The following is a 13761-nucleotide window of genomic DNA, read 5'->3' on the forward strand; positions in this document are numbered from 1 at the left end:
AATAGGCCCAACTGTTGGGCCCTTGGATTTACGCCCTAATCGGGGACGTCCCAATCCTAATATGGTTGTTGGCCCTCCTATCGCACAGCACTATAAAGAGAGGTGGAGATCAGAGCTCTAACTACGAGGTTGAGCAGAGCCGTCGTGACCCACCAACAGCTAAACCTAACCCGGTCTAAAGACAGTGCTGCCAGCGACGGGAAGACCCACTGACTTCGCCGTCGTCGTCTCTGCATCGCCACCACTACGCTAGACTCCACCGCGCCGAGCTCCCACGACACCGGCGTCCACGCGGCTGCGGTGCAACTAGCGCCAGGGCGAAGTAGAGGAACCAATTTCTACATCTAAGTAAGATGTTTACCTCTGATCTACGGTTCAGAGGTACTTTGTTTGTAACACGAGGGTCCTCCTGGCTCTATATATATATACATATAATGATGATGATAGTGTATATATATTTTTATATATAGTGCTTGTGTAGAAAGTTGCTGAGCCTCTCCATATGATGGGATGACTGAAATCTGCATGCATACACACTTGCACAGGTAGCTAGTCTTTGCTGGTGAGCCTGATGGGCATGCCTCGCTTGAGCCGCACGGTTGGGAAGTTGACGATGTGGTCCTCCTCCGCCACCCACCTGCAAATGCAATGCAACCAACAAGCAGCATCCATCAGATCAGCACGTAGCAGAGCAGGGGGGGCGGGTATCAATTCAATGCTCCCATTTGCCTGCCATCCATCCATCGATCGATCCATCTCCATGCAAATATGCAATGCAGCGAAGGCTTGGTTTAGTTTCAAAAATTTTCATCCTAAACTATTACATCGAATCTTACGACACATATAGAGAGTATTAAATATAGACGAAAAAAACTAATTGCACAGTTTGATTGGAAATCGCGAGACGAATGTTTTAAGACTAATTAGTCCATGATTAGTCATAAGTGCTACAGTAACTAATATGGGCTGATGATGGATTAATTAGGCCTTAATAAATTCGTCCCGCAGTTTCCAGGAGAGCTATGTAATTAGTTTTTTTATTAGTATCCAAAAATCCCTTTCGACATCTCCGAAACATCCGATGTAACATCCAAAAATTTTTATTTCGCAAACTAAACACCCCAAACAACACCACCGTACGAATCCATCTGCCATTATGCATGCATGCATGGTGGTCGAAATCGCCATGAAAACGACCTCATCAGGCAGGCACTGCAGGCTCGATGCTGTTGATGACCAGTCAAGTAGGAGTACGTACATCAGATGCAAGAGTGCTATGGCCTATTGGCTCGCTGGTTGGCTACGTGTTTATGCCGGTCGACAGCCGGGGCGGCCATACCCTGCTGCGGTGCTGCCTGCTGGCACGTCGTCGGTCGAGGCATGCACACCTAGGACCCTGCTCCGTTCCCAGCAGCTGCATCTGCATGCCTGGACCCTGCAGCTGGATCATGCATGCTCGTGCACCGGACCCGGCACAAAGGATGTCACCCATCTGATCTGAGTCTGATGGAAAAATATTTTAAACGAAGCAAAGCCAACACGACCACACGGTTGCGAGCGAGACCAAACAGACTAGGAGTAGAGTACGAGTACTCTCCTGCCATTGCCATACCAAAGCCCCGGCCATGCACTGAGGCGTGCGCAGCGCAGGGGCGAACGACACACGTGCGGCTGCCTGGTGCCTGCTGCTGCCGGCGCTGTAGCTGCACACGGGTGCCCCTCCGCACGTGCTGGTGCCTGGTGGTGGAGGTCTCGTGCGGTCGTGCCTGCCGCCGCCAGCCGCGGCACAGCCACAGCCCGCAGGCCATCCCATCCCATCCCATCCCCCATACTACTTCCCTGGCCGGCCATGCATGCATGCACGCAGCAGTGGCCGCAGGCAACCGCCGCTTGCCTTGGCACACACACACGTGCGGCCTCTCGCACGCGCGTACAGGCAGGCAGTAGTAGTAGTACCGTGCTCCTAGGACTGTGGTGGTAGGAACGCCCCTAGCTAGACCGAGGTTATTATGTTACGTGTGTGCACGTACGATGAGTTTGGTGGTACTTGGGCGCGCGGCCATGGGCCATGGCACACGTGTGGCCCACACGAACACCCCCCTGGCCCTCTCTACGCCTAGGCGGGGCTCCGGCCCGGTCCTCTAGTGTAGGCCCTAGGGGTCCCTCGTGCGTGCATGCATGCCTGACCTTGCATTGCACAGCGACACAGCAGCGTTGGTGCATCATGCATGGACCTCTCTAGGAGTATTAGCTAAGGCCTCCCCATCATCATCTGACTGCATTGTGCCAGCAGCAGCAGCGGCAAGATCCAAACCTCGATTCGCAAATTATTGGATTCCTATGACCTTTTCAGTTCGCGGTTAGTTAGGTGCTAATAATGCAAACTCGGTTAATGGTCGGTCGAGATCAACCGACTCATCCATCCTGCATGGGAAGGCCGGGACGGTAAAAGCTTTGTCGCGATATTATTATTGAGAAGGATAAAAAATTAAACCAGAGTTCCTTGATTCAGTATTTTAGGGAAAATGGGCAAAAAGAAACTCATATAACTAAGTGTGTCTATTTCGCTGGGTTCTTTCTCGCTCCAGCTCTAACTCCGTGCTATAGAAATCGAGAAGCCGGAGTTTAAGGAGAGAGAAAAACTAGCTTCACTTGGCTTCCAAATTATTTGAAAAAGAGTGAAAAGAAAGGCATCAATAAACGATGCAAGAACTGGAGGAGCTGTTGAGGGCCCTTCCAAACAAGACCTAAATGTGTAGCATCCACTACTACACAAACGATTTTGCGCAGCGTTGCACTTTTGCACTCCGCGGCGGGCACCTATTTTTGCCCGCTGCGGTTAATCTAACGATTTACCGCGGCGGACATTTTTTATTTACCGCAGCGGGCACTTTTGCCTGCCACGGTAAATCAATTTACCGTGGCGGACGTCTTAAATTGGTCGCCACAGAAAATGCCTATTTACCGCAGCGGGCTACTTAAGACGTCCGCCACGGTAAATCTATTTACCGTGGCGGACAACGTTAAAAGCCCGCCACGGAAAAGGCCTAGGCCCATTAGGCCCAAGCTGGCCCGATATTCATCTACACGTATATATAGCTACTTAGGGTTTTGGGTGCAGCCGGCCTCCCCACTCTCTTCCTCCCTCCCTCGCGCAGTCGCTTCCTTCCTCCCTCTGTCTCTTCCTCCCCACTCTCTTCCTCCCCACTCCAACGACGGCGGCGATGGACGCCCCGACGGCGTCCCTTCCTCTCCCTCCTCCGGCCAGCGGTGGAGGCCCCGACGGCGCCTCTTCCTCTCCCCTCCTCCGGCCGGTGGTGGAGGCCTCGACGATGGCGGTGGAGTCCCCGACGGCATCCTTTCCTCTCCCTCCTACGGCCGGCGTGGAGGCCCCGACGGCGGCGGCAGATCCGGCGCAAGGAGAGGTATGCGGCATGGAGCCCTCTCTCTTCTCTCTCAGATCAACGGTAGATCTCGTCCCTCACACTCACACCCTTGCAGATCCACGGCTGGGCGGCGCCGGCACGGATCCTCGGAGGGGGGCGGCCCCAACCCGCAGAGACGTCGCGGATCCACGTCGGGGCGGTGGCTCCCTCCCTCCCAATCGACGACAGCGCAGATCCTGTGGGCGTGGCGCCCATCCCGGGCCTTCCTCTCTCTCCGGTGGTGCGGCTCCATACGCACGAGGACGACGACAGCGAGCTCCATCGGCACGAGGAGGCGGAGGCCGGCAAGATCCACACACAAGGATGACGACAGCGAGCGCATCCGCAGCAGATCCGATGCACCTGGCAGCGGGCTCGATTGGGCTTGGCGATGGGCTCAATTGGGCTCGCTAGGGTTTTTTTGTTTTTTTTCCAAACCATTAACCGCGGCGGGCATCCTAACCTGCCCGCCACGGTTAATCGATTAACCGTGGTGGGCAAGTTGGCCCGCTGCGGTAAAGCCATGATTTCCCGTGGCCTTTGAACCACGGTGGACAGCTTTGCCCGCCACGGAAAACCGATTTTGCCCGCTGCGTAAAATCATTACAGTAGTAGTGATCTTCACCGCACACTATCACAACTCACGAACGAAGGGAAAACAACACCTGAGCACAACTAGCACACCTCCATACAACTAAACACACACACACACACACACAAAACACGGAGCAAGGAATTGAAGGACCATACCAAAAAGAAATATTGCTAATAGACTATGGTTACATGGGCGGGTGAGATTGATCCATACCTGAAGCTGGTCACCAAGTGATGGAGAAAGATGGAAGCTTCCAGCCTGGCCAGATCCAGGCCTGGGCACAGCCTCTGCCCACCACCAAAAGGAGTGAAGCTGCTGGTGCTCGTGTCTTTCTCCTATTCATCATTAAGTTGTTGACCAAATTAACGCATTATGAGGTTTCCAAGAATCAAATCACGGTCATTATTGTAAGCTTCACAAGTAGCTAGCCCCACAACATTTCACTTGTCGACACCAATCATCGGTTTAGAATTCATCTATCTATATATGGCATAGTAACTAACATTCGAGACTTTAAGCGTTCGTAAGTGAAAAAAGAGAACTAGGCAGTTGTTTCCTCGACCAATGCGTAATTAAGTACTTATTCGAAAGACCAATGCATAAGAACTAAGTTATTTCTGATAATGTTAAATATGGAGTACCGTCATTTTCAGAAACTAATTAAGCAAAGTTGAGCATGATAAGAACAGCAATATGCAGAGGTTTGACAGTGAATGGTCTCTGTTATTTTCCTTACTAGGTATTAGTACAGGGCAATTCCATGATGAGCTTACCCATATAATATAGGAGTAAATTAACCCACATGTTAGGAGACCCACAAGCCCCACTCATCAAATCCCTATTATGGTGGTGTTGCCTAAAGGAGTAGCAATTGGATGAACATCTCTACCAAATGTGGGGCTGAATCTCACCTTCCACCTCCATGGATTGAACCTGTAGGGCTCATCGTAGCGCTTGTCGTCGAGGTGGACCGATCGGAAGTACACAAACACGCACCAACCTTTGGGGATGAGGTGCCCCTTCACCTCGACGTCCCGCACCGCCTTGCGCATGATCCCGTTGATGATATTGCCCATCCGTAGTGTCTCTGTTATCACCTATATATGTATGACAAAAATGTTTTTGTTTGTCCACGTAAGATTTGATTGTTAAACTGGAAGAAAATGCATGCACTGCACATATGTCCTAAAGCCCATGATCACTGATGACGGAGAAATTTACGAGCCATGAGGGCAATTGGGTCTACTTACATGTTGTGTGAATGACAGTGACATGTAGTCCGTCCACTGCAAGGTCTCTCCCATGTCGGTTTTTCGCCTCTTGAGCTGCATGTTCTCCTCCTGACCAAGTGAGAGTGACCAGCAATTTCTTTGGTGAATTGTTGCAGCAAATGGCCACTGAAGCTAATTCTATCTATTTATTTTATTACTGAAGAGAAAGAAACCAAAACAGAGAGGCACCCCTGTTCTCTAACAGTAAAGACGCAAGCAGATGTTTCATTGAGTTCATTGTTTCATTCACGTGGCATCAGATCTGAACAAGGTGGACAGAAGAGTAATACTTAGCACTGTAGAGCTGTAAATGGAAAGTAGTAAATCAAAGGATGATTGATGCTTGAGTTGTAGTATCTTTCTAGGTAGCGGAACCTTTTGCCCTCTAGTGTCGGTATGAAAATATCCATGTTAGAGAATAGACCTATTTTGTTTGTCCAACTGATGGCACGTGCATCTGTTCATGTTCAGGCACACATCACCATCAAAAGCACTAGATGAACAAATTAGCCTTGTCATCATACAAACCAGCGCCAAAAGCAAGGTAACAAAAATTAGGTTAGGTGGCATGACAACGTCTAATTTGAAGTGACTAAATGCGCAATATATAGCATGACTATCTATCGACCAAGAAGATGGCACAGCACATCACGGCACGCTGGTGCAGAGCCTCTTGTGGAGCCAGACCATGACTACCAGTGATGACTATCTATCGACCAGGCCCTGTTCGCTTCGCTGAAATTTGGCTTATACTGATTTGTTATGAGAGGAAAACACTGTTCGTTCGCTGAAAAGTACTGCTGAGGTAGCCAAGCGAAATTGGGCTTATAAGCCAAGTTATTGTGCTATGCTGCTGTGGGGTGGGTGGGGGGTATATTTGACAAATTTGTGCTATGTATCTCTCTGTCGACAGTCGACACGGATGCTAGTGCCTGGTTGCTGTCCATTTGGAAAACTCGTTGGAAAAAAAAAACATCCTAAAAGGAAATATAGAATGCTACACTAGTGACTAGTAATTGCCAGACAACAGACATATACAGAGATACGCACTGGCATAGTCACATACCTCGAGTTGTTGCAGAGCAAGCGGGCACTCGCTGAGATACTTGACGGCGAGTGTGATGAGCACGGGCACCGAGTCCTCGGCGGGGATCATCAGGTCGATCATGTTGTCGGATATGAGCTCGTCGGTCAGCTCGTCGCTGCCGCCGCTTATGAGCACGTCGATGGCGTCGCGCGGGGGCCCGGCCTCGCCCTCGCCGCCGCAGTCAAGGAGACTCCTCCGCCGCCGCCTCTTCTCCTGTATGATCCCCTGTATCAGCCTGGCCATCCTCTTCTTGGCCTGGCAAAGTGGCAACAGATTCATTCATTCGGCTCCTTCAGTGCAGCGTCTGTGAATCTGTGATCGATCGATAGGAGTAGAAACCCAAGCAGACAGAGGTGCAGTATAGCGAGCATGGTAGAGCCTGTGTAGTGTAGTGTACCTGGAGGGATCTGTAGAGCCTAGTCCCGGGCAGCTTGATGGGGAGGGACATGAGGCCGACAATGAATTCCTGGAACTGGTGCTTGAGCTGCTGCATCTCCGGGCCTGCCTCCAGCCCGATCAGACCCTTCACCAGGATCTCGAACACGATCTGCTGCCCACACAACAATTCATTCATTACTCACTGCGTACTGCATGCACAGTGATCGATCGATAGATACATACGGAGTACATGCACAAACACCATTTCCCTCAACTGTTCTCTCTCTCTCTCTGTGTCTGTGAGACTGAGAGCCAAGCCATCACGAGCAGCCTGAGCTCCTCCTAGTCGGTGGTGTTCGGATTTGACGACTAAAATTTAAGAGTTGTGTGGTATTTGGATACTAATAAAAAAATAAATTACATAATCCGTCAGTACTTCACGAGACAAATTTTCTAAGCCTAATTAACCGTAATTAGCACATGGTTACTGTAGCATCATATTATCAAATGATGAACTACTTAGACTTAAAAGATTCATATCGCAAATTAGTCACAAACTATATAGTTAGTTTCGTAATTAGTCTATATTTAATACTCCATATATGTGTTCAAATATTTAATAGGACAACGACTAAAATTTACGAGGAGCAACCAACACCACCTTACTCTACATTGTGATGAGCACTTCGACAGTACAAGTGCAAGAAAGAAAGGAGTGCCCTGTACTGTACTGTAGGCTGAAGCTGCCAGGCACATTTTTTTTACTTGTTTTGTGGCGCTGGCCGGCAGGCTCCACCCCCACCGGGGCAGGGGTAGGGGCAGGCGTAGGGGTAGGGGCAGGGCAGGGCGTGAAGGCGCGCGCGTGGGGAATTGAATGGGGGTGACGAGAGGAGAAGGAGAACAACAGGTATGCAGTAGTGCAGTGCCAGTGTGCCACCCCCAACTTCCCCCAATCCCATTCTTCTCCATTGAAGATACTACTACTGCCATACCACCACGCCCACACACACGTACTGTACAGTCACACGGACGGATGGATACCAAGACTACGCGGAGTGGAGCATGGCAACATGGCAAATTGGCACGGTGGAGTGGAGTGGAGAGGAGGTGAGAGCGACGGGGCCGCCGCCCCCGGCCCCGCCCCCACCCCTCGGATAGCGGCTTCCATGTGGTGACACGGCAGCGCACGTGTGCGCGCCGGCCGTGCCCTTGGTCCGCGCGCCACCATGCCATGGCCATGCCGATGCCACTGCCAGCCATTCCTCTCCACGATCGATGCTCCTGCTGCTAATTCAATTACTAGCCAGGGACGGGGGCGATCGAGTCGAGGGGCAGGGCAGGTGCCGGGCGCCGGCAATGGAGGATGGTCGGAAGCCCTGAACCATTACGCTGTGGCTGTGCAGCGCGGGGTGTAGAACAAGCAAGCAAGGCAGGGGGGCCTAGTACGTGCGTACCGTCTTGGCGTGGTCCTGGAGGCGGAGCGGCGGCGCGGCGGCGCCCAGAGTCTTCCAGTCGGCGAGCGCGGGCGCGAGGCGTCGCTGCATGTCGGCGGTGACCTGCGCCTTGAGCTGCGGCGACTTGAAGAAGGCGCCGACGAGGCCGTGCACGCGCCGCTGCAGGCTGCCGTTGATGAGCAGGATGGAGGACTTGCCCATGAGCTCCGTCAGCGACCGCGGGTACCAGGGCACGAAGGCGCGCGCGTCGCTCTGCAGCACGAACCGGCTCACCTCCGCGTCCGACGTCACCACCGTCGCCGAACCGAACAGGTGCGACCGGAACACCGCGCTCCCGTGCCTGCGCGCCGTTCTCGTGCGTGTCAGCCCATCAGCATCCGTGCCAGCATGTCACGACTCACGTACGTGCGTGCAGCAAGCAAGGAAGCAGGTGCAAGTGCAAAGCAGGCCACTTACAGCATGCGGCGCTTGTCGACGAAGGCCTCCGGGCGGGAGGAGTAGGCACAGGACACGAAGTCCAGCGTCTCGCCGACAAGCGGCCACCCGAAGCTGCCGGGCGGGAGCCGTGCCGGGGCCGCCTGCTGCTCCTTCCCTCCGGCGGCCCGCTCCCTGCCGCTGAGCCTGCGGGGCAGCAGCACCCACAGGCAGACGACGACCGCCGCGAGAAGCAGGGGCGGCAGCAGCAGCACGGCGGCGCGCGCCGGCTCCGGCGGCCACGGAAGCAGCTGCAGGGTGGTGGTCGACATGGCTGGCTCTGTCTATCTCTGTGCGCGTTTGCACCCACCGAGGCGAGGCGAGGCGAGGCGCGCGAGAAGTGAGCTAGCGAGCGACTGAAGAAGCTGCGCGAGGACGAGGGAGGAGATGCACGGCAGACGCCACTTATATGTAGCGTGGCGTGGCGTCAATGGAAGCATGGAATCGAATCGCCAAGTGCAAAGTACACTACAGACTACAGGGGGGGAGAGAGAGAGAGTGGAGAGCGGAGAAGAGAGGAGAGCCCTGGATTTAATCATTTTAAAAAGGTATTTATATTAATTAATTATATATATACCGTACTGTAGTACTGCTACTATAAGAATTCAATTTCAAAGCGGTCGTAGCAGGACGGATACTAAAATATATTTTTCCGATAGATGGATAGGAATTTTAAAATGTTTTCTAGCGATTTAAAAATGTCTTGTGTATAGTCCCCACGTCTATTGATTGTGTGTCGTGGCAGGGGCAGCCGGGCACCGTTGTTTTTGCGAAGCCAGGTGAGAGTCCCGAGCAGAGATGAGGTGAGCGAGACTGCTCAGCTCCTCGTGCACAAGAGCCCAGGGGGGCCCACACCCATAAAAAAAGGCCATGACAAGGACACCTATTTTTATTTGATGATTGACCAATACCAGAAAAACTCCTAGAAACAGTACTGCCGCAGTATCCTCACGACACCAAAGGTACATACGTACATACTAGTAGTACTATTTGAAAACTGAAACTTCATTGTATTCGAAAAAAACCAGGTGAAATTCACGAATACTAGCTGGATAGAGTTGAGTTGGTTTTGAAAAAGAGCCGCCTCGAATGTTTGATAATGGTGGTCAATCCGGGGGTAGCCGGTAGCAAGCACATCCATAATCCAGTGCGGTGCGGTGCAGTGACGGGGATTTTTGGCGCCGGGAGACGAGACCAACAAACAACTCCTTGAATAGGGTGAGTCTGGGCTAAGCTGTGCAGCCTGTACATCAGCCACCAAAAAAGAGGCGTTTGGCTGGTCAGGTTTTCGAGTTTTTTTTTCAGCTTATTCTTTGTCAGGTAACACTATTGAATTATTAAAATCATTCAAAATTAGCTAGGCCTGGTTTAGATTGAGGTTAGAAATCAGTATTTAACACTATAGCACTTTCGTTTGTATTTGACAATTATTGTCCAATCATGACCTAACTAGGCTCAAAAGATTCGTCTCGTAATTTACAATCAAACTATGTAATTAGTTATTTTTTTATTTATATTTAATACTCTATATATATATCCAAAGATTTGATGTGACGAAGAGAGAGTGAAAAAACTTGCCCCAATACTATGGCAGCTCTCCTAGCTACTCCGAGACAGCTAGGAGCACGTAGGAGTACAGAGCTGGCCTCCCACAGTGAGTCAGTGACAGCCTCCCCGTACGTACTCCGTACGCCCCACGACCAAGACAAATCTGCGCGCACGTTCGGTTTTGAAAAAAAGACTTGCGGCTGCAATGGTCGCCAGTTTCGCGTGTCCTTAAACTGGACTGGATCTGTTTCTTTTTTTTTTTATTCAGAGTCATATTTTTTTCTTATAGATTTTTCTAGAATTCCTTCGAATGAACGAGGCCAATCAGAACCCATCCCTATCCGCACCTTTTCTTCTGGATTTCAACTTTTTTCTTTTTCTCGGAAGAATCAGTTACGGGCTCCAGTCAACATATCTAGTAGTACCGGCTCTTAGCAATAGATCATAGTATGATTAGATTCACATAACACTCTCACATGATCTTGAAATATGTGTACTAAGTCTAGCTCCAAGAGCTAACTTTTCTCTCTCTTCTATTAAAATATAAAAAATGCTAAGAGTTAGCATATGAGTCATTCATTGCGGCTGCCCTTATAAAAGAAAATCCTCACATCACTTGATCCACCGTTCTCTCCGCCTAAAATAAGTGTTTATCTTACTTTTTGAGAAATCAAATTTATTTAAATTGGTTAGATTTATAGAAAATATTATGAACATTTGTACTCTTAATATATTTACTATAAAAATATATTTCACTATAAATCTAAAGATACTTATCACATAAATTTTAGTATTAGTGCGTGTGTATATAGTTAAATTTTTTAAAAAAATCATTTCTCGAAAAACGAGATTCATAGTTACTTTGACGGAGGGACTACTGCTCGCAGAGTCGGAGATAACCTTGGTCTCGCTATCTAGTCGTAGTAGAAAACATAGTGTAGCATTTGTTCAGGGGTTAGCTAATGGGGACTCATGTGGTGCCCAATTCCTTCGAGTTGATCTTGTATGTCATGTCCTTTTCTTCGTATAGGCTGCCGACTCGTTGATAGTATCAATATAACAAGTGGTGGATAAGGCACACCCGTGCCAATCCAAAGCTACTGCTTACTAACATTCACATCCCCCCAGTTATGAGCTTCGGCACGACTGGCCAGGAGGTGAGGCTTAAGGCCTCTGCCTGTCGATCGGAGTTCAAGGCCTGCTGTGGACAGAATTTCCGGTATCCACCAAAAAAAATCCCCTCGTCTGTCTTGACTTTCCTAAAGCACAGGCAACGGACCGGCCCACTCACAGGGTAACGGGCCCCTGTGTAAGGGCGGGACACGATGTTCGGAGGTTTTCTCGGCCTGCGTGAGAAGGTCTTCTTCCTTAAGCACAAAATTGCGGGGGCTGTCTGCCCACCGTAGGCCGAGTTTTTTTTATAACCATGGCACCATCATTACCAGTCTGCAAACCTATATATAAGCTTCATTTTATAGGTTGCCATGAGCAATCCACAGAATTAAATCTATATGTGGGTTCGTAGACTGGCCCACTAACATCATCGTAGGGTCCATATGCCATTATCAGCCTGTTCACTTGGTCGTCAACGATCGTAAATTTTCAGCCAGAATAGTATTTTTCTCTCACACCAAACCAGCCAACAGTAATAATCCACGATCGTATACGATCGTATCAGCACCAGCCGAACAGGCTGCATGTCTTTGGTCTATCAAACAAACAGAGATAGGAGTATATTCTTTACACCGACTGCCTCCACCCCACGAAAAAAAGATCCTATAGCATTTAGAATTTGTCAAAAAAAAGGGGAAGATCCTATAGCACTCAGATTGTCTCAAAAAACAGAAAGATGATATAGGATGCAGAATTTACTCAAAAAAAAAAAGACAGTAAACATTGTTTGATACTGTGAATTATCCACTAGTACTTTTGAGAGTCATTTTGCTTGATCTTTAATTTGTTATATAGATTCTATAATATATTTCTTTGTGGGGCAGAGGGAGTATATGTAACAGAGAGAGAATGGAACTAAAGCCATGACATACAGCTCCATGCCGAAGCCGAAAGCCCGAAACGAAACGCAAGGAGTGATGCGCAGTCATCATGGAGTAGTCGGCTGCCGGCTGCCGGCTGGGGGTCTAATTTGATTGAGGCGGCTTTGCGGTTGATTGCATTATTGCATATATACAATCAAACCGCATTAGAGACATACTCCTACGTACATACATAATCAGGAAGGAAAGCAGGCGAGTATACGGACCCATGAAGAATCTGATGCAATGAGAACAGTAAGATCGAACAAACGTAAAGAAATGGAGGTAAGGCAAATCATTACACCCCCTTTCGGCTGGATAAACATTTTTTCATATCATTATTAAAATATAAAATCGTTACTCCTAGGCAACTTCCCTCCTCTATGATACCGCGCCCATCATTACACGTCCAGGAACAAGGATTTACAATTTGGGTTTACATTGACCTCTTTAGGTAGGAGTATGTAGTCTGTAGGATATGAGTCAGCAACATTTTTGTCGATTCTGCGGCGAGTGGGCATTCGATTTAGATACGATCGATAGATTTATTAGTGTTTTCGTGTGGCCCTAACGCTTTCCGGGCACCAACAAAATTAAATGACAGATGCGGCCAACCATCTACAGCCTTCGTGCTACAGTGTGTAGTATAGGTTTCTGCAAGACGAAGACGACAACGATCCTGTGGTCGACTCTACAGCTTGGACGCACCTCGCTCCGATCCCGAGCGAAGAAGAAACCATACCAAGCGACGTCGCATCACACCATTCACCAGCGAGCTCGATCAACCACGGTGCACGGACCCTCTCTGCAGCCTGCAGGCTCCCCGGCAGCAGAGAACAAGCGCAACGGCAGCGGCGGCACGGGGAGGCACCTACACCTACAGCGCGTCGTCCTGAGGCCTGAGGCAGTCCGCGTCGCACACGCCCTCTGCGGCCGGGCTGACTGACGACCAGGCCGCCGCCGTGTTTGTTTCCCGTTTGCCTGTGCCCAGGGCTAGTACACCGCCGTACGTACCGCCCGCTACTGCTCACTGGCAAGCGATCGTTCATCGTTCCCTTCCTCTGCTGCCTGCGGCATCGTCTGAAGCGGAGTCGTGTCGAAAGGGCAGTGGAAGAGGGTACTACTCCCGTTGTCATCGTTCCCCTTTTGACAGGGAGTGGTCAAACACAGCCGAAAGCAAACCGTCCTCTAGCGCCCCTCGGAAATATCGACCAGCAGCCCGTTCGTTTCGCTGTGACTTGTTTTTAGCTGAAATAGTATTTTTCTCTTACACAAACCAGTCAACAGTACTTCTTCACAAACAACAACAATATGAACCAGTATGCGCAGAGCTTGCCCGCAACCAGGACTCGGGAATTGGACGCAAACCTCTCTCCTGCACGTCTCACAGTGAAATCCAGATAGGAATGAATTTCCTAGAAAAACTTTTACAAGAATCAATTCAATTTTATAGAAGAAAAAGAACATCTCCCGCTCGAAAGAGACCTGAACAAAAG

The 13761-nt window shown here is 49.9% G+C and overlaps 1 protein-coding gene across 3 annotated transcripts; it reads right to left on the reverse strand.

The window, feature by feature from the left end:
- Positions 1 to 385: 385 nt before the first annotated feature.
- On the reverse strand, positions 386 to 9155 carry LOC136449445 (cytochrome P450 90D2-like). Of its 3 annotated transcripts, none has more exons than XM_066449470.1 (8): positions 8667 to 9152; positions 8211 to 8550; positions 6776 to 6928; positions 6358 to 6633; positions 5271 to 5360; positions 4932 to 5117; positions 4234 to 4355; positions 386 to 637 (listed from the first exon to the last, which is right to left on the reverse strand). In XM_066449470.1, exons 1-8 carry the CDS (start codon positions 8954 to 8956, stop codon positions 550 to 552), a joined length of 1545 nt encoding a protein of 514 aa, XP_066305567.1. In that variant the 5' UTR covers positions 8957 to 9152; the 3' UTR covers positions 386 to 549. The 3 variants fall into 3 exon arrangements, with proteins under 3 accessions (XP_066305567.1, XP_066305568.1, XP_066305569.1); XM_066449471.1 differs by having other exon boundaries at positions 6776 to 6925; positions 8667 to 9149; XM_066449472.1 differs by having other exon boundaries at positions 619 to 756; positions 8667 to 9155.
- Between the last annotated feature and the right edge of the window lie 4606 nt (positions 9156 to 13761).

This window comes from Miscanthus floridulus, chromosome 5, assembly GCF_019320115.1.
Source record: "Miscanthus floridulus cultivar M001 chromosome 5, ASM1932011v1, whole genome shotgun sequence".
NCBI lineage: Eukaryota > Viridiplantae > Streptophyta > Magnoliopsida > Poales > Poaceae > Miscanthus > Miscanthus floridulus.